Source organism: Acomys russatus, chromosome 7, assembly GCF_903995435.1.
Source record: "Acomys russatus chromosome 7, mAcoRus1.1, whole genome shotgun sequence".
NCBI classification, from domain to species: domain Eukaryota; kingdom Metazoa; phylum Chordata; class Mammalia; order Rodentia; family Muridae; genus Acomys; species Acomys russatus.
Genome location: NC_067143.1, coordinates 50847699 through 50875556, shown reverse-complemented (window position 1 = coordinate 50875556; position 27858 = coordinate 50847699). Strand labels below are relative to the sequence as shown.

At 47.4% G+C, this 27858-nt stretch overlaps 1 protein-coding gene across 1 annotated transcript in view; it reads left to right on the top strand.

The window, feature by feature from the left end:
- Nucleotides 1–27633, top strand: part of Uvrag (UV radiation resistance associated) — a 256107-nt gene extending 228474 nt beyond the window's left edge. Inside the window, exons 14-15 of the mRNA XM_051149003.1 lie at nt 6810–6901; nt 26507–27633. Coding sequence (XP_051004960.1) covers nt 6810–6901; nt 26507–27209 — 795 coding nt within the window. The 3' untranslated portion in view covers nt 27210–27633. The remainder of the gene's footprint in view (nt 1–6809; nt 6902–26506) is intronic.
- Nucleotides 27634–27858: the final 225 nt, after the last annotated feature.

The window sequence follows — 27858 nt, the reverse complement described above, 5'->3', positions numbered from 1 at the left end:
GTCACCTGTGAAATCAGGCTGTAAAGGCTGGGCCTGCTGGCCAGCGTGGGCATCTACACCAATGGATTCTGCACAGCCCTATTCACCCTCGAGCCTTCAGGGCGCATGGCCTTCCTTTGAGGGTGATTAACGGAAACTACTTCCAGCTGCTTCCACACTTGGGTTTTGCTCATCCACTTCAGTGTTAGTTACTGAATCTCATGAGCTAACTCAGAAGAGCTGCCAGTGATGGAGACGCAGCAGGTAACAGCGCTGCGTTCTGAAACTCCGTCCTCTGGGCATGACATAGCTGTTGCCGTCTTAAGATCAGAGCAGCTTTGATTACGCACAAGAGACAAGATAGGGTCTACTAATATTCCCTCAAAGAGGGGGAGAGGGCCTAGGAGTCGCACACAGGTCTAGGTCAGTAGTGGCACTCCCGGCCCTCTCTGAGGACAGATAAGCCATTAATGGTCACTAGAGAGGGGACACTTTTCTTGGCTGAGAAGCCACATGGGAGCCTCTGTGCTTCTGCAGGTCACCCCTCACCCAGGTCACCCCTCACCCATGTTCTTGGACAGAGCCCTAGTTGAACTCACTGTTCAGCCAAGCTGGGCGGGTAGAGTGGCTTCAGCGTGACATTCTGATGTAAAGGGCGCTTGTGCTGTAAGGATAGGCTTGATTCAGACACCACCTGTGCTCCACACATGCAGCAAAGCAATACAGTGCAAAGCAAAGAGCCTGTGCTTAGAACCCAGAATCTTGGACTTGCCTGCTCTGAGGTCTGCCGTGGGACCACTCCCTCTTTTAGGGTGAGACACAGGTGGGAAGGTGTTTTCAGTACCATTTGGCTTAAGCCATGTTCTGAGGGCAGTTGTATGCCTTGGGGAGTGTCTGAAGCCTTAGAGAGCTGTGAGGCTGGATGCTGAGGCCGCAGAGCTCAGGGCGGTGGGCCTGGCGTGCACAGTGTTTACTTTACAGCCCATCTCTCCTGGAGAAGACTGGCACGTGTTTACGGATGGGCTTGGGAACATATTTAGGTTGTTCTTGCAACCAGAGGCTCATAATCGGGTTTTTATGCTTTTCCTTGGAGATGTATGTTGCCAAGACTCACTCTACGAAGCAGTGCAGTTGCTCATATTAGACTCTAAAGCATCCCATGCACATCTTTGGATGAGCTGCCGTGTATTTTAGAAAGGCAGGCTTAGACTTGGTAGCACCCTTTTTAAAGCTGGTCACCTAGCTCCCTCCAAGTCAGTGGGACCCCAGTATTTATTCTTGGGCTGAAATACTAGGAACCAATCCCCCAGAGGTTTTGAACAGCATAAACCATCTAAAGTTAAGTCTTTGATGCATATGTACATTTTTCAAATGTTTTGCTTTTTGGTTCCTGCGGACAGTTCTCTTTGTAGTCAGCTTCATTGTAATCCCATCACGAAAGTGTTGATCTTTTAGTAACCTTTATTGAAGCCACGTATCAATCCACATTCCCTCACGGTAACAGACGGTTTGTATCAAACACCTCATGCAGCTCAGCTCAAGCTCATATGGAAGTAATAAGCCACGCAATGAGTGGCTGTGAGTGTGTGTGCACGCGCACGCGCGCGTGCACGCACATGTTGTCTAAAATGAACTTCTCCTCTGCCAAAACCTAAATGACAAAATGATTCCTAAATCCCCAGAGTATTTCTTGACCTAGAAAAATTGTGTTTAAAAATTAAAACTCAAATTGAATACTTGGATATGAAAACTGAATTCTCTGCTCAGTAGGAGGACACTCACTGAGCAAAAGTTCTCAGAAGTACACTCATGCTTATTTTCAAATTCCATCTCTGGCGCTGCAAAGGGAGGGCCCTGCTGATGAATCTGCATTCACCATGCTGTGTAAGCCAGTCCGCTCCCAGCCCTGAGCAGCTCGAACACCGAGGTCAATCTGTCTTACTTGGTAAAACTCACTCACAGCGAGTGGACAGGCCTGGGGACGAGATGGCATGCTGTAATCTTACACACAAAGGAGAGTGAGGGGTGGGGGCAACAGTTCCTGGGGTGAATCTGCACAGCTGTAGCTGGTGTTGCAGGCTTTCCGTTTGCTCCGTAACTATAAAGCCAGCTCCTGCAGGCTCCCTGGGAGGGGTCTTTTGCTCCTAGACAATGCTGTTTCTCAATTCATCCAGGAAAACTACAGCATCACTTGTCTACTCCGCATCTAATTTATTATCTACAAGCACTTTTTATCCTAGTTGCGTACTAACCATTGAATTGCAGAAAAACTTAATTGCTTCCATGGAATCCTAAACCAATCAGAGGAGACTAAACCAGACTTATTGAAACTGAAATTCCACTTAGGAACTGCCCAGCCTCTGGGTGGTGCTACCGGAAGGAGCTCTTACAAAAGGGGCTTATCTCAGAGCCAACTTGGGGGAGTTAGACCCAAAGCCTGGGTTCCTTGTCCTTCCTCTCCCAGGGAGGAAGAAAGGTGGAAGTAGCCGGGTGCCAGGAAGTGTGGTACTGCTGTAGTTAGTGATGGTGGGTTTTGATGGAGCTGAGACAACGTCCTGTAAAGAAAACAGGACTGCTGCCACTGGCTCCAACTCATTACCTTCTGCCTTGAACTTCTGATCCTCCTGCCTCTACCTCCCCAGTGTTCACCCTCTAAAAGGCAGACCTCAGGAGTCTTTATTCTCTGTAAATAAGGCTCATTGTTTCAGTCAGGATTCTCTCTATATATACACATCTATATGGAATTTATTACAATGGCCTGCCGGCTGTGGTCCAGCTAGTTCACCAATGGACTTTCCAAACAGAAAGTCTAAGAATCTAACGGTTGTTTGGATTGAGGATGGATGTCTCAGCTGGTCTTCAGTATATGTCAGAATCCAGAACTGACTCTGATACCAGTGAAGGAATGAACTTGCCAGCAAGAGCGAGGGCAAGCAGGCAAGAAGCAGGAACTTCCTTCTTCTATGTCTTTATATAGGCTACCGCCAGAAGGTGTAGCCAAGATATAAGGTGGATCTTCCCACCTTGAATGATCCAATCGAGAAAAACCCCTCCCAGGTGTGCCCAGCAGCTTGGAGTTCAGGTAATGCCAGATGCAGTAAAGTTGGCAACAAAGAGCAGCCATCACACTCATCGGTCTCCACAGCAATCCAGAGGCATGCTGTTGGTCCTCTTGGTGCCCTAACTTGCTGGAGGGATTACATGGTCAGAAGGGTTCAGTCTAGATGTTGTCCCAAAGACACCTTCCCCACTGGGCACCCCGAAGTTGTGCTGGATGGGTGAGTGGCTGAACAAGATATCTCAGAACTTAGTAAGCCCAGTCCTTTCTCTCTGCCGATCTTTTCCAGTTTTGACTTTTTCTCTGCGCCTTTCTGTTTTTAATAGTACCCTCCCAGGGTACCTTGTTAAAGATTATGAAATTTTAAAAGCTTGAAAATATTTGACTAACTCAACCCAGGAAGAAATTTGCACATGGCCCCACAGCTGAGTTGGACCTGTCACTCAGGTTTCTGACCACCCACATCATGTGTCAGTCTTTCTGTGTCCCTGGGTTACTATTTGGAAGCTATTAAAATGTGTGTTTTTATCATTGCCTCTCCAGTCATAGTCAAAATGAGCATTTAAAAGACTTGAGCATTATACTTAAGATTTTGCCCTTTGATCAGAAGTAACTCCCTTTGCAGAATCCCACCTAATTTTTTTAAAAGCAATAAGCCATTATCAAGCAAGTTGTAAGCCCAGCCTAGTAGTATATGCTGTGGGGATCAAGCAGAAAGAATATGCATGCATATTAATGCTTTGGGTAAGGCTGTGTGTTGAGGACTTGCCTGGCATGGACACTGTTTTAGCCACACTAGCTGCTTTGACACAAGAAACATCTCCACTTTACACACAAGATCAGAGTTTAGTGAGTGAACCGACTCACCCGTACAGCGCTTCAGGGAGGAATGGGCCGAGCAGGTGGATGTGCTGTAGCTAATCAGATGGGAAAGGCAAAGCCCACCATACGGCTCAGCGCTGTGCAACATTTATGGAGGCACAGTAAGTTCAACCCTGAATATTGGTTTAAGAAAAATGCAGTGCCACATGCCTATAACCAAGCACATAGGAGGTAGAAGAAGGAAATTGATGGATTCAAGGCCAACCTTGGCTACATAGCAAGTATCAGGCCAACCTAGGCTACATGAGACCTTGTTTCAAAAAAAAAAAAAAAGATGCTGAATGTATTGGGGACAATGAGAGGTAAGTATGGATGGGCAGAGAGTCAAGTTCTCAAATTCAATAAAGGCAGATAAGACTGTGTGAATGGAGTGGTAAACCAAGCCGCAGTGGTGCACACCTTTAATCCCAGCACTTGGGAGTCAAAGGCAGGGGGATCTCTGAGTTCAAGGCCAGCCTGCTCTACAGTTCAAGTCCCCAAACAGTCAGGGCTACATAGAGAAACCCTGTCTCAGAAAACCAAACCAAACGAACAAACAAAAGAGGCGTGCAAGACAGTTAAATTCTCTTCGACAGTCGGAGCATGGTAAATGCCGTCAAAGGTGGTGGGTAGGAAATGTTAGCAGTGTTTAGAAAGATGAAGATGAGGAAAAGAACAGCTGGAAGCAGCTGTACTTTAGACTTCATAGGGAGTGCTTGTAGCTTATTAATAAATGCTAAATTTATAGAGAAACATATATGATAGGAACTCTGTTTTTGTTATTGTTGTTGTTTTGTTTTGTTTTTCAATTTCTGGAGGCAGGGTCTCATGTACCCGAAGCTGACCTTAGCCTTTGTATATCTCCCAGGATGACCCTTGACTTCTGGTCCTCCTGCATCAACCTCCCGAGTGCTGGGATTACAGGGCTCAGCCTGTGCGCCGTGGTACTGGAACCAAACCCTAGGCTGTGTGTGTGCAAAGCAGGCGCTCAGCCTTCTGAGCCACGTGGCAGCCCCACCACACAACACGACTTTAGTTCTCTGTACTGAAAACCGAAGACTGGTGTGCTGCAAAATCAGGAGGCGCCAGTCTGAGCGGCCGGAGGCCATGCACCTTTGTGAGTCTCGGTTTCTTCATTTATGAAGACTGGGACAGCAGAGGCTGTGGCCTCGGTCCCATGGTCTCCCTGTGCTGTCCCATCCTGCAACTCCACGCACAGCAGTGCAGTGTAACAAGCAGTTAAGGCCTCAATGGAGGCTTGGCATTCCCACATTTTCCTTTCTTTGATCGAAATCTGACTTAAGAGAAAAATTTTCACTGTGGTCTCTGAAAAAAAAACTCAACACCCACCTTCCATTGTGAAGCGTGAGCAGGCAGCTGTCTGTGCTAGCCCAGAGACACACAGTTTCATGCTATTCCACATAGGTCTTTCTTTAATATTTAATATTTTTCAGTATGAATCACAGGTGAAATTTTTATGCCATGTGTAAACAATTTCACTTTTTATTGAAACAATGAATTCAGGAATGTCATATTGGGATATCAGCCATTTTGCTTTTATCAATGTATGGAAAAATGCTTTTATACTAATATAAGGAATGATGTCATTTAGTATGGAGTAGATCTTATAATTCAAGGCTGGCAAATCTCAGGAGATGACTTAGGTCACCAAGCTAGGTTAGAAATGGAGAGAATATTTTCTTCTGGCCTCTCAAGTGCTGTTACCAATTTCTCCTGGGTCACTGGAGTGGGTGGAGTAGAATGGCTTGTGAAAAGCAGGTCCTGACTAGCTCTGTTTGTACCAATGAACCCTCGGGCCTGAGTAAGTAATAGCCAAGATGCCTTCTGTTCTAGCGCGCGTCTCTGCCTCCTTACGCGATGGTTGCACTCACCCAGAGGCTCACTGGGTCTTGGCCTTCTCCTTTACAGTCTTTTGCTCCAGATAGTAAACTCCTTATGAAGTATCACTCAGAAAAAGCAACCCGGTACTGGGTGCTCATGCATTAAATTAATTTTTTTGGTAACCAAGTTTTACTTAACTCTTAAATTCACTTTCTTTTTCTTTCTTGTATTTTTGTGCTCTGCTAGAAATAAAACCTCAAGAGGCCCCCCCCTCCTTACATTCACACGCAAAATGAGGTGATTGTTGTGGAGAAGTCTAGAGTGCAGCCCCTGTCAAAATGGACACAAATATATGTAATTTAACGTTTTTGAGGGGCCTGGGAGATTGCTCAGTGCCTACGAGCACGCTGAGCTCTTGCAGAGACCAGGGTTTGATTCTCAGCACCCACGTCTAGTGCTCACCAACCACCTATAGCTCCAGCTGCACAGGATCCCAGAGCCTCTGCCAGCTGTCACAGACACTATACTTATGCACATAAACATACACAGGCACAGAATTAAAAGTAAGAAATGGAGAGATGGTTCTGTGGCTAAGAGCACTTACTGCTCTTGCAGAGGGCCTAGCTTCAGTTTCTAGCACCTACATGGTGGCTCACAACCTCCTATAACTCCAATTCCAAAAGCTCCTATTCCCTCTTCTGGCCTCTGTATGCCCCAGGCCATGTATGCTGCACCTACATGCATGCAAACAATATAGCCATGTGAATCTTTTTTCTAATTAAAAAAAAAAAAATACTCCTATGAGGTATATATGTGGTGTTAGAAAAACTCACCAAAGTCTGGAAATGAAAAAGACTAGCTCAAGGCCCAAAGTTGGCCACATTGTTTTCGAGTTTAAGGCATAAGGTAATAAACAATTAGTACGTGAAGAGCCATTAGATACCAATCCTCTGGTGTGGTTGATATGGCCTTTGTACACGTAAGTGTTTGTTCCTTCAGGAATTCATCTTCCGAACATTGCCTAGCATTGGCCAAAACATCTTTCAATTCTGTTCTCCTCCTGTTGCAGCTGAGATACCAGCATGGCCTGGGAACTCCAGACTTGAGGCAAACCCTTCCTAACCTGAAAAACTTCATGGAGCACGGACTGATGGTCAGGTGGTGAGTATCTTTACTGGATGTGGCTGGGGTGTGGGTGAGACGCCTGGAAAGCTAGTGAGACATCCCCATTGCTCTGCGCCTGTCTGCTGGGCTGCTCTGCTGCAGCGGGACATCTGAAGAGAAGATTAGGCAGCCATCTCAATTTGTAACCTAAGCTGGGCTCTGGCTGAGGCCATGGAGCACCCTCTGCTGGAGAGGCAGGTTATAGCAGGGAGTCACTGGGTGAGGGATCCTGGAGTGTGACTCCTGGGAGAACAAGCAAAGAATGGAGACCTCCCTTGAGCATCAGGACCAGCAGCCAGACTTAGAGTCTGCGTCCAGGGATGCTGCGAGTGAGGATGGACCCATGCTTAGTCACAAGGGGACCAAATGCAGGCGGCTGCCGCCCAAAGCCTCCGCATTAAAGTGACTCACGTGACCTAAGTGGAAACTGTGGGCTCATGCCGTTGGGGATCTTGAAGCACGTGTCCTGGAACAGGGGGCGCGGTAACTGCAAATCTTGTAAGTGTGAATCAGACCCTGAGAAGGCGGTGGCTGGCGGCATTATGTCTCTTGGAAGAAGCAGCTTCAGAGCCCAGATATTCTTATATAATGTGTGGATGTGAAACTTAATTTCCTCATTATTAATCCTTGCTCACTCATCTTACCAGTTTCCTGTGAGGAGGATCAAGTGAGAGGTGAGGTGGGCAAAGCACAGTCCTGGCTCCCTTCTCTCCTGTGCCGTGGAGACGGGCCCTGAGAGTAATGAGAAAATGACATCTGTGGGTGATCTCCGGCATTTATTTTGGTTTCAGACTTCTTTCTTTATCAAGAGCCCCTTTAAGCAAGCTCTCAGCTGTTGAAAGAATTCTTCTCAGAATATCAAAATAGCTGTCAAGGTTTGGTATTGACCTCAGTGCCCAAATGCAGGGGAAGAATCAAGGTTTAGTGCAAAATAACAATAGTGGCTGCAGATGTTTGTCTGTCCCCATCCCTGTAGCTCTGCGCCAGGCTCTCTGGAGGGTCGGGTGATGTTCCACCCCTGGCCTCAAGGCGCAAGAGAGGCAGCCACAGCCCTGCCTGATCGCCACGGTAAGAGCCAACCCCATCCTCAGCACGAAGTAAGCCTGTATCACTCACTGCGGAACTCTTCTCCACCTGGCAGAGAGCACCACCCCGAGCACCCAGTGGTGCTTCCCACACTTCCTGTTCTGTCTCACTGTTTAACTTCTCTCTGGAGGCTCATCCCTCCTTCCTAATTATTATAAGATGTAATTGCTCTGTGTCTGGTTGTGGCTTGAGGATGTGCAGTAAATGGCAACTCTCTTCTCCCTTGACATTTGGAACCATTTGAGAGAGGGGATATAAGAGACAGACTCGTGTAATCAAAATGTCAGTTTTATTACTGATAAAGCCTCTTGGAAAAAGTGGCTTTAGATCTGTAATAAAAAGGGTTTGCAAAGACATCACTCAAAATTAAACTTCCCCTGAACATTAGATCAGGAGAGCCACAACTCTCATACAGCATGCCGCAGAGAGCTGTCTGCTGACTGCCTGGCAGGGCCCAAGGAACACTGAGCCAAGATTATACAGGCTCTGCCTCTAAATCACCCCCAGAAAAGTTCTCTAGTGAGGGTGTGTGAGTGAGGGGACAGAGAGCCCCGTGCAGCTCCTAAGCGACTGGGAAGAGGCCCGTGTGCTCGGCCTTTCTGAGACAGGGTAAAGCTCCCACTCCCGTGGGTCTGTAAAGCGCCAGTCTTAACTCAGAATCTTGATTTGGAATTCCGTTTGAGTCATTTGGTTGCTCGATGACATTGAGCCTTGTTAATCATAAAGATGCTATCTCTTGCTGGGCACCATGGCACATGCCTGTACTCCCGGCTCTTGGGAGATGGAAGCAGCTCAGGTTTTCAGGGTCATCCTCAGCGAGTTTGAGGCCAGCCAGAGTAAAATGAAACAGTCCTTCCTCCCTCCCTCTCTCCCTCCCTCCCTCTCTTCCTTCTTCCCTTCTTCCCTCCCTCCCTTCCTTCTGTCCTTCCTTCCTTTTTTTTTCCCAATGGAGTTTCACATATCCCAGGTGGCTCTGGCAGGCCTATACCTAACTCTCAGGTTCGTGACTAGTTCAGTGGCACGTGCCTATAATCTCAGCACTGGGGTTAAAGGCAGGGGATCGGAAGTTAGAGGCCGTCCTCAGCCAATAGCAAGGCCAGCTCATCTACGTAAGAGAAACCTTGTCTCAAAACAAAGAAAAAAAATCTTTCTTGACTAATTTTGCTTGTAACATGAGCAAACGTGGTGCTGTTGTAACAGCCTCACAAAATAAAATGATCTTTTCCGCGCTTGCTCTTTGGATGGTTCATATGGGATAGGGCTCATCCATGTCTTAATGGTCTGTAAGAAATTTGCAAAAGGCTGGTGGGTTTTCTTTGCTGATGGAGTGAGTACTGCTTTGACAGGACTGTTTGTGTTCTGCAGTGTTTATGTTCGGTTCCTTGTTAAACTCACTTGATCTGATTCTGTGCTCTCTCACATGTCAAAATTACTTTCATCCAGCTAAGTGCCTCCTAAGTTATGTGCACCCAAAGCAAGGTCACTTGTCCTGAATTATCCTGTTAAGCATGTGCGTAGCCTCCAACACTGCTGGGGACCCCTGCCTCCCTCCCCCAACACTTTTACTCCTCCTGCTCTTTTTTTTTTTTTTTTTTTTTTAAGATTTATTATGTATACAGTGTTCTGCCTGCATGTAACACCTGCAGGCCAGAAGAGGGCACCAGATCTCATCGTAGATGGTTGTGAGCCACCATGTGGTTGCTGGGAATTGAACTCATGACCTTTGGAAGAACAGTCAGTGCTCTTAACCTCTGAGCCATCTCTCCAGCCCCTACTCCTCCTACTCTTGACCACCAGCCTTTCTTCTTCTACAGCAGGGTCAGTGCAGTTTATCTCCCTGATTCTACTTGTCCCTCTGCCATGCACTCTCGTGTGGGGGTGGGGGGGGGCAGGAGATCACAGCACTTCATTGCTACTGTAGCTATTAGGACCCGCTGAGATACCTACAGACAATCTACCCAAAATTTTTGTCAGTGCCTCTCCCTGCCGCTTGGCTGTCCTTCCCCACTTTGAACGCTGTCTTTTCAGCAGCTCTCAGTTCTAAGGCACAGAGAAATTAAATGACTGTGAGTGCTGTTGACCCATGAACCTGGAGCAATAAAAGAGAATCTAAGTCTCCTGGCAGCAACATAGCAAACCCATTAAGCCCCAAACTTAACATTGACTTAGTGCCCGTCTGTGCCAGCCATGCCAGCACATTAACACGAGTGTGCAGTAACGGCCGCTCTCTAGTTCACTGATGAAAAGTGGGCCACTATTTTCAAGACAGTACTGCGAAAGTGAATGGTTCCAAGTCAAGACCACCACAGGAGGCCAGGCTCTGCAAACCTAAACAAAGCTGGAGCAATCCCTTCAGCCTCAGGAAATCCGAGAATTTCCCAAAGCCTCTGTAGACTGGGGACGCCCCCACCCCACCTCCAGCTCAGCTCACACTCCTTAGGGCAAAGGCCAAACAAACTCCCCTCCTCCTTGGGGGAAATTCTTAATGTCTCAGCTCCTGGGGGAGACTTAACATCTTTTAGGAAAGGAAGCACTTGTGCAAGTGGTTCCCACTGGTACACAGGTCCTGTGGAGGAGTGCTGCTGTCTGTCCTGTTGGTGTTGAGGTGCAAGCCAGTGCAGGATCAGTGGGTTCACCCAATTCCTCAGGCAGCATCCAAGTTATGTGACATCTTGGTTTGTTTGATTTTGTAAAGAAAAGACAGTGATAGAGGCTCTTTTAATGGGGTAGGTTTTTTTTTTCTTGTCTATTACAGAATTCTTACCTAATATTGTCAGCCACTACCTGACCAGTCCTAATGTGAGCCCCTTTTTTTCACACACACAGTTGCATGGGTGTGGTTCTCTCTGGCTTCTGAGAACTCTTTTTCAGGTGATTCCTGTTTCCCCATCCTAGCTTCCAGAACCCAGCTACAACTGCCAGCTGATGCCAATGTGGGCAGCAGAATTTCAGCTTATAGTACACAGTACAGTACACTGGGAGACTGTACTCCCAGTGCTTTGGTTAAAGTCACCAGAATGCCATCCAAGCACTCCTTTCTCTTCTTTTTCCACCAGCTACAACTGCTCCAAGACTCAAATTGACGGGCACTTTGAGAGCTGCCTCCGGGCTGAGTTGTGGTTAGTGGGGAAGGTCTTGCCATCTGCTGCTGGCGGCCACCATGTGATGATCTCCCCAGCATGGAGCTGGAGAGTGATGTCTGACTGGGCCTTGCACCCCAGTCATAACACACACATTTCTACCCACAGTGCTTCACTTTAACCAGCTGCTACCACCCAGAGCAGTCCACCCTCTTCCCAGTCCAGATACTCCCCTGCCCGGTCCAGATATTCCAGCAGACTGAGATGTAGCTCACGCCCTTCTTTCTGCACTCACTGCCAGGCACAGGGCAGAAGTGGGACAAAATGGTGTGTTCCCTCAGCGGCTCCAGGTCACCTCTGAGGTCATGCCACCACATCTCACCCACAGGGCTTGTGAGCAGCGTGCACTGATGTGTCCATTCCTGTCACCTGTGCAGCCCCAGCCTGGTACAGAGCAGTGAGTTCTAAGTGTCTCTTCTTTTTCTGGGACGCACACCTGCACTGGCATTCACAGCACTTACAGTCTAATCACGGTGATGAAATGGGAACAGAAAATAAATAATCAAAAATAAAAGTACAGAATGCTCTAAGAAAGGGAGCAAGTTACCTGACAGGCAGAAGGCCCTTTACTGGCTTCTCTGAGGACTGTGGGCCTTCCCCAAGGGGCTGGTATTAGAGTAGTCTTAGAACACAGAATGGACCTGGGTGTGGAAAACTTGGTAAAAGACAGTGGCTCTTAGCCTTCCTAACACTGTGACCCTTTAATACAATTTCTCGTGTTGTGGCAACCCCCGAACCATAAAATTATGTTCATTGCTACTTCATAACTGTAATTTTGCTACTGTTGTAAATCATAATGTAAATATGTGTTTCCCAGAGGTCTTAGGTGACCTCTGTGAAAAGGTAGTTAGCCGCACAAAGGGGTCATGACCCACAGGTTGAGAGCCACTGGTGTAAGATTATGTGGTACAGTTAAATGGAAAGAACATGGACTGTGCAAATACTAATACCTCTGGCTCAGCCTCTCAGCAAACCTAAGGGTGGCAGGACCTAGCCAACAGCGGTGCCATTGGGTCTTGTATATAGGTGCACCAAGCATGCCTCACTTAGTATGGGTGTCAAGTGGGTAAGCACATCATAGTTATGGTTTTAAAAACGATTCATTCTTTATTATAGGCCTTTTGTTTTTTCTAAAGTCCATGTTTATCTTACAAATAGGTATTTGTTCGGCTCTTGTGTTCTTTATATAATGACTTGCTCTCTTTAACACTGATGGTATAAAAAATCATTAACTGTTTCCCTCTCAAGCACCCCTAATGCCTTTCTGCAGACTCAGAGAAAGGCGCCCTGTGATTTGTTTTCCTACACACTTCCATAGCTCCTTCTGCCTGACTTTCAGAAACCCTCATACTTAGACATCTTTCCATGTGCGTTTATGCTTGCAACAACCTTGAGAGAGGGTTAGGGCAAGAATTGCGATCATGGTTTCACAACTCAGAAAACTGAGCCACATGAATCGCATGACAGTCACTGAGGGAGGGCATGCTTGTCACACACCGTCATGCCCGGTGCCTGTTAGTGCCTACTCTGCGCCTTCTCTCCCTCTCCAGCCCTCTGACCCTGTGTCACCTTATCCTGACGCCCATTACCTTCCCAAGGACACCCCCAAAGTCAAATAGAGTCTTCTAGACTGATCCATGGCAGAGCAGGCAGTGTCCTGGTGGAAGCTTGCCCAGGTACCTCACAAAGCTTCGCAAGAACTGAGAACCGTAACGGTCCCTTTAGTCTGTTTAGTGCCTGCTCTGTGGTTAAGAGGCAGCGAGAGAGCCCAGGCGCTGACATCTGGACCTCAAGGTACTCACCCATAGTCTGTCCTGCCTGAGCACTGTGGTTCTTGTTTCCAGAATAAGACGACAGAAAAAAAAAAACCAAAACAAAACAAAAAAAAAACCCACATGATTTCAAAGCCATCTATCCTGTTTCATTCAAGGAAAATTTTTATTCTAAATTTAATTTTTCCCGATCAGAAAGCATAAATTCACTATCATCTTCATGCATGACAATATGACACAACAAAGAGAGTATGCAGCTTGGGGATCGGAGAGTGTGGTTGTCAGTTTCCACGCTCTCATTTAAATGCCATAAGATTTTTAGCATCAAGTGAGTTTTATTGATATTAATATTGGGAAGCCCTGCTTCCCAAGCATATATATGTAGCATATATCTGCCAAAGGGGTTAAAAACTAAAAAGAACTATATGAAATAATAAGCTGGGCTAGAGAGATGGCTCAGCAGTTAAGAGCTGCTCTTCCAGAAGACTCAAGTTCAGTTCCCAACACCCAAATTGGGCAGATGTTAACTCCAGCCCCAGGGGTCTGACACCCCCTTCTGGCCTCTGTAGGAACTGTACTCACTTATGTACACATAGCCAAAAATAAAGTTGAACCTTAAACAATGGAGTATGTTTTCGTGCTTTTGACAATTCAAGTGTGTCCTGTGCATCTTGTACTGTTCAGGAGACGAAGGGCAATTTAAAAACAAAGTTTGTACTGCCTGGGGCTTAGTTCCCATTGGTTTAGCTTCTAATCTAAAGTAGCTCCAACAATTAAATGTTTTGAAGGGCATGCCTTGCAGAGCGTTCTCACAGTGCTCACTGACAGTGGCTGTGACTCAGTAGGTAAGAGCCTCTTCCCTTCGCTGATAAGACTCTCCACTCCCTTGCTGCCCTGCACCTCACCTTCCATCCTCTGTGCTCCCCATCCTCACGGATGGCAGCGAAAGACCGTCCAGTCTCCAACTTTCAGCAGCCCTCGCTCCTTTACCTTCACGTGTTGCTATCTTGCTTTCCTTTACAAACAGAGAAAACTGAGCGCAACAGCTTTAAGTAGAAGTCACAGGGAAAGGTCGTTAGCTAAGAACCCTGTACCTAGGGTGGGCGTTTGTTGTTTGTCACAGGGCCTCGTGTAGCCCAGGCTGGCCTTAAACTCGTGATCCCTGCCTTAACCCCCAATGGCTGAGAGGACAGGTTTGCACTGCCAGGCTGACTTTAGCTTTGTCACATTTAGGAAAAAATGTTTCAGTAAACTTATGTCTACAGTAAACATCCAGTGCCCTTTAAAATCAGCACAACGCGACAGCAGTAAGAGTGGCTGAAAGTCTCACGTCCAAGCAGATCTCCTCCCCTCAGCCTTTCCCTTAGTCATCCTTAGGGCAGAGTCAGAACTGGGCTCTGGCAGGTGACCTCCAAAGGACTTAGAAAACACAGCTAGCTGATGATAGTCTTTAAATTTAGATCAGATGACATTGTCTTTGAAGTCTCAGGAGTACTACTTAAGTGTCCCATGGGTTGCTTTTGAGAGCTGGCTCTCGGGCTGGTATCCTAACACAAAAGGCAGAGCCTAGTTAAAAGTAAATGAGAAAGTAAGTTTGGCTAGAGTTATCTACTCTTAGGATAGCCATTTCAGAAGGAGCCTTGACGGGCCATCTCCCTGCCTCCAGACAGGAACACACAAGGCATATGGGCATCTGTGGAGCTTTAAAAGACCTTGGAGGGGGATAGGCTCCTTCCCTTAACTCATTCCAGAGTTTAAACACCCTCACTTCAGGAAATTCTTTTTTATATTTAACTTACAGCCCCCCTCCTGTGGTTAACACCCATTTCCGCTTTCTTCTGTCTTCGGTCAGGATGGAGAACAGCTGTCCAGCATCCTTTGTGCTCAGACTTTCTGCCTGTGACAGAGTTTTTCATTCAGATAGACAGCTTTCTCCCCGCACCAGCAAGTCTGATCCAGATTGAAGACGTTTGCTCTTAATGTTTGTGTCTGATTTCTGTGTGCTCCTCTTGATTCTAATGTAATATCTATTCAATAAGATTTAGAAGATATAAAAAGTAGCTGCCAAGTGCAAAGATGAAAACACTGTCAGTGCAGCCAGTTTGCAAGGCCTGTGGCAGGGCTTAGTCAGTAAATAGCATGAGCAACAGATGCAAACGGCGGTTTCCTGGCAACTGCATTTTAACAGGCAAGAGGAAACAGGTAGGTTAATTTTTAATAATGTATTTGATTTAACTCAAATAAGATCCAAATTATCTAACTAAAATAATGCCAATATATACTCACTACTTTAAAATTGTTTTTTTAAGACTTAATTGTTTTCATGTGTGTGTGTGTGTGTGCCTGAGCATACTTATGTGCACCACATGTCCAGGATCCTGCAGAGGCCAGAAGAGGGCACTGGATCTCTTGCAAGCGGAGTTACAGGAGTTCTAAGCTGCCATGCAAATACTGGGAACCAAACCCAGCCCTCTGCAAGAGCAACAAACAAGTGTTCTTAACCACTGAGTTCTCACTCTAGCCCCTCAAAATAATAATATATTTTACCTTACTTTAAATCTATCGCACCTTAGACTTGCCACACCTCAAATCAGACTGGCTGTATTTGAAGCCCCAGGTACAAGTTACTGTTTGCACCCTGAGCTCTATACAGTGATAAATCGCAAAGTGGAAGAAACAAGAAACAGAATGCTAGGTACCTCGCATATGGTTTGGTTTCTAAGTCTGACTCCACAACTGATACACACGGCTCGCATCTTAAACACCCTCCCTTTGTTTCTAGCTCCCTGACGACGTGCGTGAGCGTGCACGCTTGCACGCCCCTCCCCACAAATATATTCATGTTCTCATTCTCACATTTTCTTCCCTTACTTCCCTTCTTCAATCCTTGGTTAGCATCCTCCAGGGTGCCACCAGATGCCACCTCCTCTGCCAAAGCCCCCCACTGACTTGCTTCTTGTTGTAATGTGCGTCACATACACTGTGCTGCTGTGGTTGTTGTTTTCTTCTCTGGCTGCAGGAAACTTGGTAATGATACAACTTTCTTTGTGTGTCTTGTTACCCAGAACCTCACAGACTGACAAGCAGCAAATACAAGTTCTATGATGTCTGCAGGAAATGTTTGTTGAAATACAAGTGACACTGCAAAGCTGGGTGGCAGTGGCAAGTCCTGCAGTCAGGGTGTGTTCAAGAGATCACTCAGATAAGCGTGGTCAGAGGAGCTAACAAGAAAGAAGGAGGCGCTCAAGCTGGGTTTTGGACGGTGGTTTTGGACGGTGGTTGCGTTTAGGTGAATGGGGAGAGAAGCCACTTTAAAGGATGCTGTTTTTCAGGAGGCCTCCTGCTAACGTGCTAACAAGGACTAGCAGGTGGCATCTCCAGAGCCCGTAATTACAGTAAATTCAGGAAGGCTTAGTGATAAGCTCTTTGTTGACCCAACCCAGAAGTGACCACTGATATTAATTGTTGGGTTTAAGCTCAATTTAGAATACAATTTCAAGAGTGTCAGCTTCAGCAGTTTCTGTAAAAATCATCCTGCACTGGCCGCCCAGCGATTCACCTGTTAGTGAGTACTCAGTATATCCTTAGAGCTAACCAGATAGCTGTTACTAGGCCGGGAATCCTTCCATCGCTCAGGAGTCCAGACCCATTATACAGACCCCAGTTACAACTGGGGAAGCCAAGGGACTGAGGGGCGATGACCCAGCCGTCAGAGCACTAAGGCGTGACAGAGCTGTGTAGAGTCCAGCGTCAACGCTCACGCAGCCCAGCCCCTCACTGTGTTCAGAACAAAGTGTGTTCCACACAGGGTCCTCCGTCTGCTTCTCCAGAAAGGGAATCCTGCCATCACTCCTGCCATCACTCCTGCTGCTTTCATCCGTCCCTCAGCTGCGCCCTGAGGTCATCTGTAGTCTCGTCCTCTCCAACTATACATAAACCTAGACTTTGCCTTCCACACAAAATGCCCTAGGTTTGACCCCCCAGCACAGCAAAAACAATGAGATGACAAACCAGAGTTCTGCTCCTGCAGGTGAGGACTGAGGCCCTCTCTTGTCTCACCCCATTCTTGTGTACTTCAGTTCTGCTGGCAGGCTTAGCCTGGTCGCCTCGGTCTCGGCACGGCCCATTCTGTGCCCGTGCTTGCTTCTGTATCTCTGTTGCAGGTGCCATGAGCCTGTGTTGTACTGGTCCTCTCTGTTCAGCGCACACAGCTCTTAGCTACCATGCATCCTCTTTTCCCTGCCCAGCAGGTCCTGCCAGCCTTGCCTCTCCCCTCCACTGCACAGCCTGCAGCCTCTCAGCAGCCTCTGGGCGCTTCCTGGTTTGCAGCTGCAGAGTACACGTCCCCAGATCAGTCACTCCGTGTGTGTGTGTGTGTGTGTATGTGTGTGTGTGTGTGTGTGTGTCTGTGAGAGAGAGAGAGAGAGAGAGAGAGTCGAGCCTTGCCTAAAACACATTGTGCTGGTCAGCTGTTACTATAACAGATGTGTGAGAAAAATCAACTTATATAAAAAGAAAAGGTCTGGGCTGGAGAGATGGCTGAAAGGTTAAGAGTACTTGCTACTCTTCTAGAGGGACCCGTGTTCGATTTCCAGCACTCATGCTCACAGATGGTGGCTCAAAACCATCTGTAATTCCAGCCCTAGTAGACCTGGTGTCCTCTTCTGGCCACTGAAGGCCAGGCAAACATGTACACACACACACACACACACACACACACACACACACACACACACACACACACCAGCCTGTCCTGTAGCTAGCAAAGAACTCTACTAGGCCTGGAAACCTTGGCCTTTTTCAGGTTGTTGCTCTGTCACAGACTTATCCTGTGTTCACACCTGCGTGGTACATGTCTGAGGCAGTTGTTTGACATTTGTGACTTGGGTCCTATGGCACATGCCTGGCCCTCCCACAGAGCAGGAAATGTGGCTTCTCTCCTTGCTGTTAGACCCTAAGTCTAGTCCCGTGCCTGTACATGCAACGCTCACTGTATACTGGAGCAGAGACCAAAGGTGTTAGTTAACCATCCTCCTCTAAGCGTGTGCCTCACCTCTTTAGTAGGTCAGCGGGCCCCAGAGACCAGGCTCCTGGAGTGCTCAGGCTGCTGTGAAGCAGTGACTACCTGGGGCACAGCTGTAACTAAGGGATTCTGCCCAAGGCTACAGCTCCTCTCACCGTGGTAGCAGAGCGGTCTGGTTTTCTTTTAAAGCAACACACAACTGAATCCCATGGTTTAGTCCAAGTCAACGTTTATTAGAAACCTGATGGTAGCTTGGCGTTAGCATATCTTTCAAAGACTTCGTTTCACAGTTTCTGTCATTGGCCTCAGGAGCTTCCTTTAGCTCCTTTCCAAGGCTGGTTTTAAATTTTGAGAGCATTCTCGGGCCAGGACTTTAATTTCCCCGGTGGGCTCCTTCTGTGGCTGGGCTCTGTGAGACTGTTGTTCCCCTGGCTTCCCTGGCAAATGGTAGAGGGATTTCCCCCTCCTAGTTTTCAGCATAAACAGTTTACTATTCCCAGGTTTCAAGTACTGTCCAGACACTGCACGGGGTCCCCAGCTGTCACTCCCGGACCACTTTCCATGTTCCCTTGTAGGATGTTACTTACACTCCACATAAATGACATCAAGATGGGCTATGTCTGTTTCTGCAGACCGTTTTACAGTCCCACTAATGTCCGCCGCTTGACTGAAATTTCAGTATATTAATTTGTCCCGATTTCCTAACGTGAAAGTTGATGGGTGGTAGAGCTGACCTGCCCCATCCCAGGACCTCCCTATGGCCCCATGGACACTCTATGTATTTCCGGCCCAGGAGTTCAGCATGGAGGTGGAGCTTGGCTGGGAAGCTCCCACCATCGTCCCTGGCCGGTGGGGGGTGGGGGGGTGGTGGGGGGGGGGGGTGGGGGGGGCGCTCCCTTAAGCTGGGTCCTGTGCTCAGGACCCAGGAGGCTTGATCCACAGGCCCTCCCCTCCTGGCCTGGGGAACTGATTGCCGCTGCTGCCTATTTTGTCCTTTGCCTGTGGGGCTCTGTCTTCTCCACGTTCATCTTTCCATTAGAGCTTAGTTAAAACCATCTAAGGGCTCCGTGTTCGCCTCTACCTTTCCGTGCTGTTTGCTTATTTTAGTCAGACTTTGGCAGGAACCCTTTCCAAGCAGAGCCCAGGGGAGAGGTGGCCACTGGCACACAGTTCAGCCTGTGCTTTGGGCCCAAGATTGTTTCTATTTTTATTTTGTTTGGAGTTTTTGTCAGCATCCAGGGCAAAGATTAAGCACTTACACTTATCTGGTAACGGTGAGAGGCCCTTAGATCCCTTGCCTGTGGCCAGGAGACCCTGCTTAATGCTGTTAACCCCGCTCTCTCCTGGGAGATAAGATCTAGCTGTTAAATTTGGCTTCCACGGGAGGAGGCCCTGGCTTCCACTTGATCAGAAAGAGGGAAAGGAGAAAGATAATTCCACCCTTGGCTAAATTTTGAAAAGAGAATAGTAGTCTAGTTTATGGAGGTTTGTTTTGTTTTCTTTTAAACTAACTATGTCATAATTTCTTAGCTGCCAAAAGACGTAATCCTACCTCAGCTTCGCCTTGGCAACCTGCTTTTGGCGCTGGGCGCAGCCCTGTCATTGCTCTACATTATTTTAGCAGTAATCTTTTAGAAGGTGAGAAACGATTATTGCTTTTTAGCACAGTTGACATGATATTGGCACCGAGCAATACCTAAGAGCTTCAAACACCCTCATGGCCGGACACCAACCTAAACAGCCTAGGTAGAGCCGTGAAGTCAGGGCTGCTGCGAGGGGGAGAAAGAAGATCAAATATTATCTAAAAGTTGTGGTCCTCGCCCCTCCTTCCTCTTCTCCCTCTCTCTCTAAGTATCCCTAGTCTCTGAGTTGTAGCTGTAGATTTTGGCTCAGATCCTGACAATCAGGATTTAGTGTTGACCAGCTGTGATCTGATAATGGTCCTCGGAGGAAGCATTTGCAGCAAGGGAAAATGTATCTGAGGCTGAGCACTGTATCCCCCCACTGCTCCACAGCAAGGGCCCCACTGTAGACAGATAAAACATTCCTCGGTAAATTGGAAAGAGAATGGGAGAAATTGCCCAACGTCATGACCTCTCCTGATGTGGGACCTTCTCTTCGCTCTTCTCTCTCTCCTTCTCTCTCTCTCTCTCTCTCTCTCTCTCTCTCTCTCTCTCTCTCTCTCTCTCTCTCTCTCTCTGTCCCCTTCTCTCTCTCTCCCCCAACCCCTACCTTCAGGTTTTATATGGCTTCATGGCAGAATTAGCTTCTGTCTGTAACTGGTGTGAGAACAGCTCACAGCATACAGAGCTGCAGGAAGAAGACACTAGGGGACACTATCACCCACTGGCCTATACGCACATGCCCCCTAGCCTCACCTTGGCCCCAGGAGGGACCAGGGCAAATGGAGGCATTTTGGTGACAGCAGAGACTTAAAGTCCTGGGAGCCAAGACAGAGAAGGTCAACTCACACTACTCAGATTTCCACCCAGTGGCCCTGTGACTTGGGTCAGATTTAACCTCCATTCAGCAGTTTCTTCATGTGTGAGTAGGGGTGCTGTTTGTCGTATAGCTTGCACAGAGGCGCAGTGTCGTGTAAAGTGCTAACACATAGAACTTCACAGATGTCCACTTTATGAGTAAGCAACAACTTGGTAACTACCTGTTTATTGTACTCAGAATTTTCCTTAAACACCTCATTTAATCCTTACTATTTGGTATTTCTTTACTTGTGTGTTTTGCTTGTTTGTATTTTGTTTTCAGACTGATTGTTTAGCCCTAGCTGGCCTGAAACTCACTAATAATAATCCAGGCTGGCCTCGAGCTCATGGACAGTCCTCCTGTGACAAGTGAGTGCCCAAGGGTGTCAGGAAAGAGCAGTAGATCCTCTGGAGCTACAGGTGGTTGTGAGCCTCCCGATATGGGTGCTCAGAATTGAACTCTCTAGTCCTCTTGAAGAGCAGCAAGAGCTATTAACCACTGAGCCATCTCTCCAGCCCCTGCTGCCGGTGGTGTTTTGAGGCGTGGTATCATGTATCCCAGGCAGGCCTTGAACTCAGAAAGTATGCCGCTGAGGGTGACATTAAACTCCTGATCCTCCTATCCCTACCTTCCAAGTGCTAGGATTACATGTCTGTGCCGTCATAGCCAGCCACGTACTGCCAAACCATTTACCTAAGGGACAGAGAGAAGCAGAGGATGTCAAGAACTGCCTCTTAGAGGAGAGCCGCCTCCTGGGGATTTCCTCTCCTAACCTCTTCTCTTCAAAGCCTAGGAGCTTCAGTCTAGGAGCTTCAGTCAGAAACACGATGGCGGAACAAAGACAGAGTCGAACTGGGCTCTAACATTTCACAGGTTGATGTCATCACAAGGTGCCCGTGTCCAGGCTATTAAATTGCTGGCCACGGGCTTCTTGATTTAGGTCAGGAAAATAGAGCTTTCCTTTCGGCAAAAAGCTCTCCATGAGCTAAATATGTAGAGAAAAACGATGCTTTGGGGGTTCAGGGAGAAATGGAATGTAGACCTCAAAGGATTCTGGGAAGTTCTTGTGGTCCCTGAGCAGCTGGTAGATCATCTAAATAGGGCATTTTAAGCATTTCTGCTTTATTCACAGCTTTCTCCGCTCCATACTTCAAGAGGGAAGAGCCCGCCCATTCACAGCAGGCGGCTTTGGTTCCCGGATTCAGTGCTGTCCCTTTCAGACTCTCCTGCCCTTGCCGCCATACCTCATTTTCTTGGTTTCTGTTTTGCTTTAGTTTTAGCTGGAGGTTTCTTGAGACAGAGTAGTTTGGTCCTTCTGCCTCATCTCCCAAGGGCTGGATCACAGGCACACACTACCATCTCCGCTTTGCCAGGGGTTTTAAGTGTGTAGCTTTATTTAGTCTTAAGCCAGGTCTGATGATCGATCATGCAAAGGGAAAAAACTGCCCCTGCTCATGTAACCAATAAATGCGGACGGATAATCAAACTGAACCAGGAGTTGAGTCCAGGCCCCCAGGCATCCTTTCTCCAGAGAAGTCTTTATAGCCGTGGAGACCAGGGAGAGTGGCTGGCTGCCGCAGATGAGGGCTCTCAGAGTGAGAGACAACAACCACCTTCATCTAGAGGGCTGGGGCTCTAAACCAAACCTGGCCAGGCTGTCCTTGACCTTGAAACTCCAAGCCACTTGGCCCCTTCCTATTCTCATGCTTGACCCTTGAAGTCCCTGCTGTCTCACAGCAGGTGTCTGCTGTTCGGTCACTTAGCTGCCCCTGATATGGTTAGGCTGTTTACCATTCTCTGCCCCCCCCCCACCACCACCACACACACTAAACTATGCTTGATAAATTTGCAATTAGCATAGCTTTGAGCTGTTGTCTTTTGTGTGCTTGTTTGTTTTAATAATTTTTTTCTAATGGTAGCATTAAACACCGGATACAATGTTTCCACTATGGACACACAGCAAGCTAGAGACTCCTTCTCTCAGGGCACTACTAAGGAGAGGAGGCCAACTCCGTCAACTGAGCTGAACTTAAGGGCTCAGAACATACAAGGCCCCTTAGCAGGGGCTGGGTGTCAGAAAAGGCTACTATGTTTCCTGCTACACCCATACTGATGCTCTGTGGAGGTTTTGTTTCCTTCCCTCCTTTCCTCTCTGCCACCTCACTTCCTCCTTCCCTCCCTCCCTCCCTTCTATTGGCAACACTGCACATTCAACCCAGGGCTTCATACTTGTCCCATGTTAAGCTTGAATGCTCTCAGCACTGAGCTATATCCACAAGCCTCTTGGTTTTGTGTGTGTGTGTGTGTGTGTGTGTGTGTGTGTGTGTGTGTGTGTGTGTGTGCGCGCGCGCGCGCACGCGCACGGGGTGGGGGAAGGAGGGAGGGAGGGAGAGTGTGTTTTATGTAAGTTTAAGCATAGAAATTCCTTTTTATCACAGCTCATATAATGTACAAGTTTCACTTAATAAGCAAATTGTCAATGACTTAAAAATTGGTCACAACTAGTAAACCTGAATTTTAGACTCTTCTGTCAAATAAAAAAATCATGAAGCAAAGCTCTAATCAGACAAAAAAGAACCTTAAATAAAACCTGCTTATCTGTTTTTTCTGGTCAGTTATTAGCCTTTCTCATCACTGCCATTTTTACTTGTATTTATTTATTGGGCAAGTTTCAAGTTTCCTAAGTTGGTTGCTCTTCCCCCCCCCCCCAAAAAAAAAGACCCTGTGGATCCCAGGATCAAAGTCAGATCATCAGCCTATGAGATATGAACAGCCGTTTGGTTTCTAACAGTAAAAAGTTTAGAAACATCCTAAAAATGAGGGAATAATTAAATAAATTACAACATTCCATTCATTAAAGCAGCCTTTTAAAATGATATTTACCCAGAGGTTTTAATGACATATGACAGCAGGATACATAATTATGTGGGTTTTTAAAATTAAACATACATAAAATTGAAGTATAAAAGAAAAACATCTAAAATTAATAGTAGTTACTTGATGGGTAATAGCTTATGATAGGGTTTTTTGTATGTAGTTTATGTTGTTTTCCTGTGAGTATAAATTACTGTAATAATTTAAAATGCATGCATAGTTAATGTATAATTTTAATGTCATCATTTAATGCCTAGCTATTCAGAGCTCAGCTATCTTAAAAATCTGGAATATTGCTAAGATTCTCAATGTAAAAATGCCCATTCTGACCAACTAAAATTAATACTAATTGAAAGTAAAGTTCACATACAAAGCATACCATGTCTGAGACTTAATAATCCAATGCCCAAAGCTCGCAGAACAAAACATAGTGCATGCATCATGCACACTGCACACAGTCCTTAGATATACAGGGAAATTAGTCAATGTGAGTGCTTCAGCCACAGGAAGGACAGGAGCACCCCATCCTGTACCAGTGGCCCTGAACACCCTGCGGGCTCCACTTGGTCAGTGCTTAGCAAGGGAGTTTCATGTTAGTAGCCCAGGCATCAAGATATCCCTGTTTTGTTCTGCTAATGTTAAATCTATTAAAGCTTTTCCATCTCACATAGCTCAAAACTAAGAGGGAAAAGATAAGAGTTGGCTAAAACGATGAGTGCTAGGTGTGTAGACTTCCTCAATGGTTTTCAAAAATAACTCAACAACGTTTTACTGTGTTGCTGAGGCTGACCTTGTATTGCCAATCCTCTTGCCTCAATCTCCCAAGTGCTAAGACTACAGATGTGTTTCATCACATCTGGCTTCACTTTCTTACCATTTATAAGAAAGCATGTTTTTGATAAGTTTCCAGTTTATATCAGACACTCTCATTTCCTGAACTCCTCCTCTAAGTACCTGAGTGATCCAGAGAAGACTGCCACAAGGGATGCCAGACATGCCCAAGTCTGCCCTGAAGCCTTAGAGTCCGCCCGTGAGATGAGGAGTGCACAGCCAGGCGTTGAGCCTGGGTAAGGCCTTGGCTGTGGCGCTCAGCCTGTGTGTACCTTAGGATGCACACAGGGCTGTAGAATTTGGAACACGGTGGTCAGCCTGAGGCTAGGACAGGTGTGGTCATTAGCACTGAACAACTCCCTTACCTGCCTGCCTTCTCCCACGGCAGAAGCACAGGGTCTGGGGTACTAAGGACTAGGAGACAGATGTTCAGGAAAATTATTGTTCCCTTCCCACTGTAGCTGATGGGAGGAAAATCTCATCACCTTTCTGTTATGCAAAGTCAAAGAGAGCTGTCAGAGAGTGTGAAAGAAAGAAAGAAAGAAAGAAAGAAAGAAAGAAAGAAAGAAAGAAAGGAAGGAAGAAAGAAAAGTCACTGAGGGCCACAGACTGCTTCCACCATATGTGAGGCACAGCTCAGTGTGTCCAGATGTGTTCCTTGTACTTGCCTTTGTCTACAGAGGGGCGGAGTCAGGAGTGAGGGGACGGGTGCTTGAGCCACACAGAAGGGTATCAGGGCCCTCAACCTGGCACATGCTGTTTGACGTCCTGACCTGGTCTGCCTGCAAGAACACTCAAAGTAAAACAAGGTTGGCCAAAATGGGCAGCTCAGCCAATTACAGTGGGTGTCACAGCAGTAACTGACAACCTAGATAGGCCAACAAATTTTGCTCAGTTTGTTCTGTTTTTGTTTTGTTTTTCTGAAGAACTAGAAAGGCATTTGCTGAGGCAGCAGGGTGGTGCGCGCCTGTAATCCCAGCACTCTGGGAGGCAGAGGCAGGCAGATCTCTGGTCATCCTGATCTACAAAGCGAGTCCAGGACAGCCAAGGCTACACAGAAACCCTGCCTTGAAAAACCAAAAACAAACAAACAAACAAACTGCCCCATTGCCCAGTTTGATGCGTATCTCAGGACCACTTCTTATGAAGCTCGCTGGTGCCATGCCATGGCCAAGAGAGAGATGCCAGGCTGATGGAGGAGCTCTCCTGAGTGCCTTCCCTGAGAATAAGAGACCAGAGTGTAATCCAGAGGAGAGTGAGTGGTGAGCCAGCTGCAGGGTGTGCACACTGGAGGCACCTTAGAGCCCTTGTCTTCGTCAGAGCACTTAACTGACATTGTCATTTGAAAGTAATGTTGCTGGAATAATGGCAGATGCCCCCTAAGGTCCCTGGCAGCTCCCTCTCACTTCTGACCAGGTCTCTCCTGCTGCAGACCTAGCTTCTGTGGTTTCAGTCCTGCCCAGTGGCTGCCCTTTCAACAAGTCCCTTAACTCTGTGTGAGCATCCTCCTCTGAAGGACAAGAGTCAGCTGGTCCATGTGTCTGTGTGCCATCTGCTGATAAAATTTTATTGAAGCTAGTTTCACCCCCATAGCAACATCTATAACTGTAGTCAGCACTCCCTGCAGGCTTTGCTGGCAAAGCTGCAACCATGGTCAGGGTCTGGCGCTCTACCCCATTAACTGATGGTTATTTATTATTTCAGACTGACTCTGCTTTCTTGACAATGCCCTTGTAAGGCCCAAGTGAAATGATATATGCGACATTACTAAAGAAACCCTAAAGTTTTGTGTGGCTGGACAGTGATTATTATTCCTGGCCTAAAGCAGGCACTGAAGACCAAGTATTGTAAAAATGTATGTGACCAGCCTTGTAAAAGAGAAGCCATTTCGCATGGTGATGTTTTGTTAAAAAGAAGGAAGGGTTCCCTCGACGCTCTCTGTGTGGTTCTCTGATGCTGGGTGATGAGTACTGACTGTTGGAAAGGCCATCCATCAGCAACTTGCCATGGGCAACTCATCTTGCATGAGCGCTTTTCCTAGGATGGGATAGTCAAGGCCTGGCCACATTCTCAGAGACGGCAGGGCCCGTCGACATTTCTCTGCAGATCCAGTCTGCAGAGCCTCCAACTTTCCTGCAAGTGACGTGATTTCTGTCCCTTACCCTACCTTGAGCACTCCTGTCTTAAATATGTTGAATAAATTTGTGTTGTTTCTTGTTTTAAACGCTATAACAAATACCATTAAGATTGATAATAACCTAATTCTGTTTGGGCATTTGTTTTTGTTTTTGTTTTATTCTCAAATATAAAGTGTATTGTTTCCTGTCTCTGTCCCAGAAGGTCTAAACTGAGTTCTGAAGCAGAAAGTAACGTCTCATTTTTGTTTGTCTTTTAGTGACAGACATCACATCTCCAGTGCCATCCCAGTTCCAAAGAGACAAAGCTCCACATTTGGGGGTGCAGATATAGGCTTCTCTGGGGGTATCCCTTCACCAGACAAAGGACATCGAAAACGGGCCAGTTCAGAGAATGAGAGACTCCAATACAAAACTCCTCCTCCCAGCTACAATTCAGCATTGGTACAGCCCGGGCTGGCCACGCCCACCATGGGAGACTCTGAGAGGAAGGTCACTCCACTGTCCTCCTCCTTGGACACCTCCCTGGACTTCTCCAAAGAAAATAAGAAAACAGGCATAGACCTGGACAGCAGTGTGAGTGGAGACCACGGAAATGCGGACTCCAGCCAAGTACAAGCGGAAGCCCCGCCTGGGCACCCGGCTGCTGTGAATGGCACTGCGCTGCCCAGCGAGCAGGCCAGCCCGTCCAGAGCCCTGCTGCCAGGCCAGTGCCACCCGGCTCCCTCCGCTGAGCTCTGCTGTGCAGTGGAGCAAGCAGAAGAAATCATTGGGCTAGAGGCGACAGGCTTCACATCAGGCGATCAGCTCGAAGCGCTCAGCTGCATCCCGGTGGACAGCGCGGTGGCAGTGGAGTGCGATGAGCAGGTCCTGGGGGAGTTTGAGGAGTTCTCCCGGAGGATCTACGCCCTCAACGAGAACGTGTCCAGCTTCCGCCGACCACGCAGGAGTTCTGATAAGTGAGGAGAGGGGCCAGACAGCAGGACCAGGGCAGAGCCTCTGCCCTCTACCAGACCCAAGCTGCACTTAACCTTTTTAATAATTCCGACACAAATGAGGATTGGTGGAGGAGATTGCTCAGAAGGCTGACTTTGGGAACAGAGGGGACTCAGGGCCATTGGGTGCCAGTGGGGCCAGTCAGTGAGATTTGCTTTCCAGGCCTGGCTGTTTCTAGGCCAAGGTCACCCTCTTGCTTACAGCTTGAGTCATCTTATAGGCATTTGTCTGTGCTCTCCGCAGAGGGAGGATGGTAATACATATGTAATAAGGCAAACTCACCTTTAGTTTCTCATAGCGTTTGCCCTCGCCATCATTTGTAAAACTTGCAAAATGGAATAGTCAGAAATAGCTTTCCACCACTGAGAGGCCTGGGCCCATCTGTTAGGTTGGTGAAAAAGAAGCAGAGTGGCGGTGGGTGCTCCAGAGCCCTCGGCCCAAGGACCTCAGCCAGCCTGCAGACCCTGCTGTTGCCCTGCTTCTCAAGGTGGGCCCCACAGCCTGAAAGCTGAGGTGGTAGAGTCACTACTTTGGAACCAGCAGGAATGGTGTTCTGTCTCGTCTAGTGTGCCATACCCGATGAATAGCTTTCCTGTGGTGGATCCCGGGGGACCCT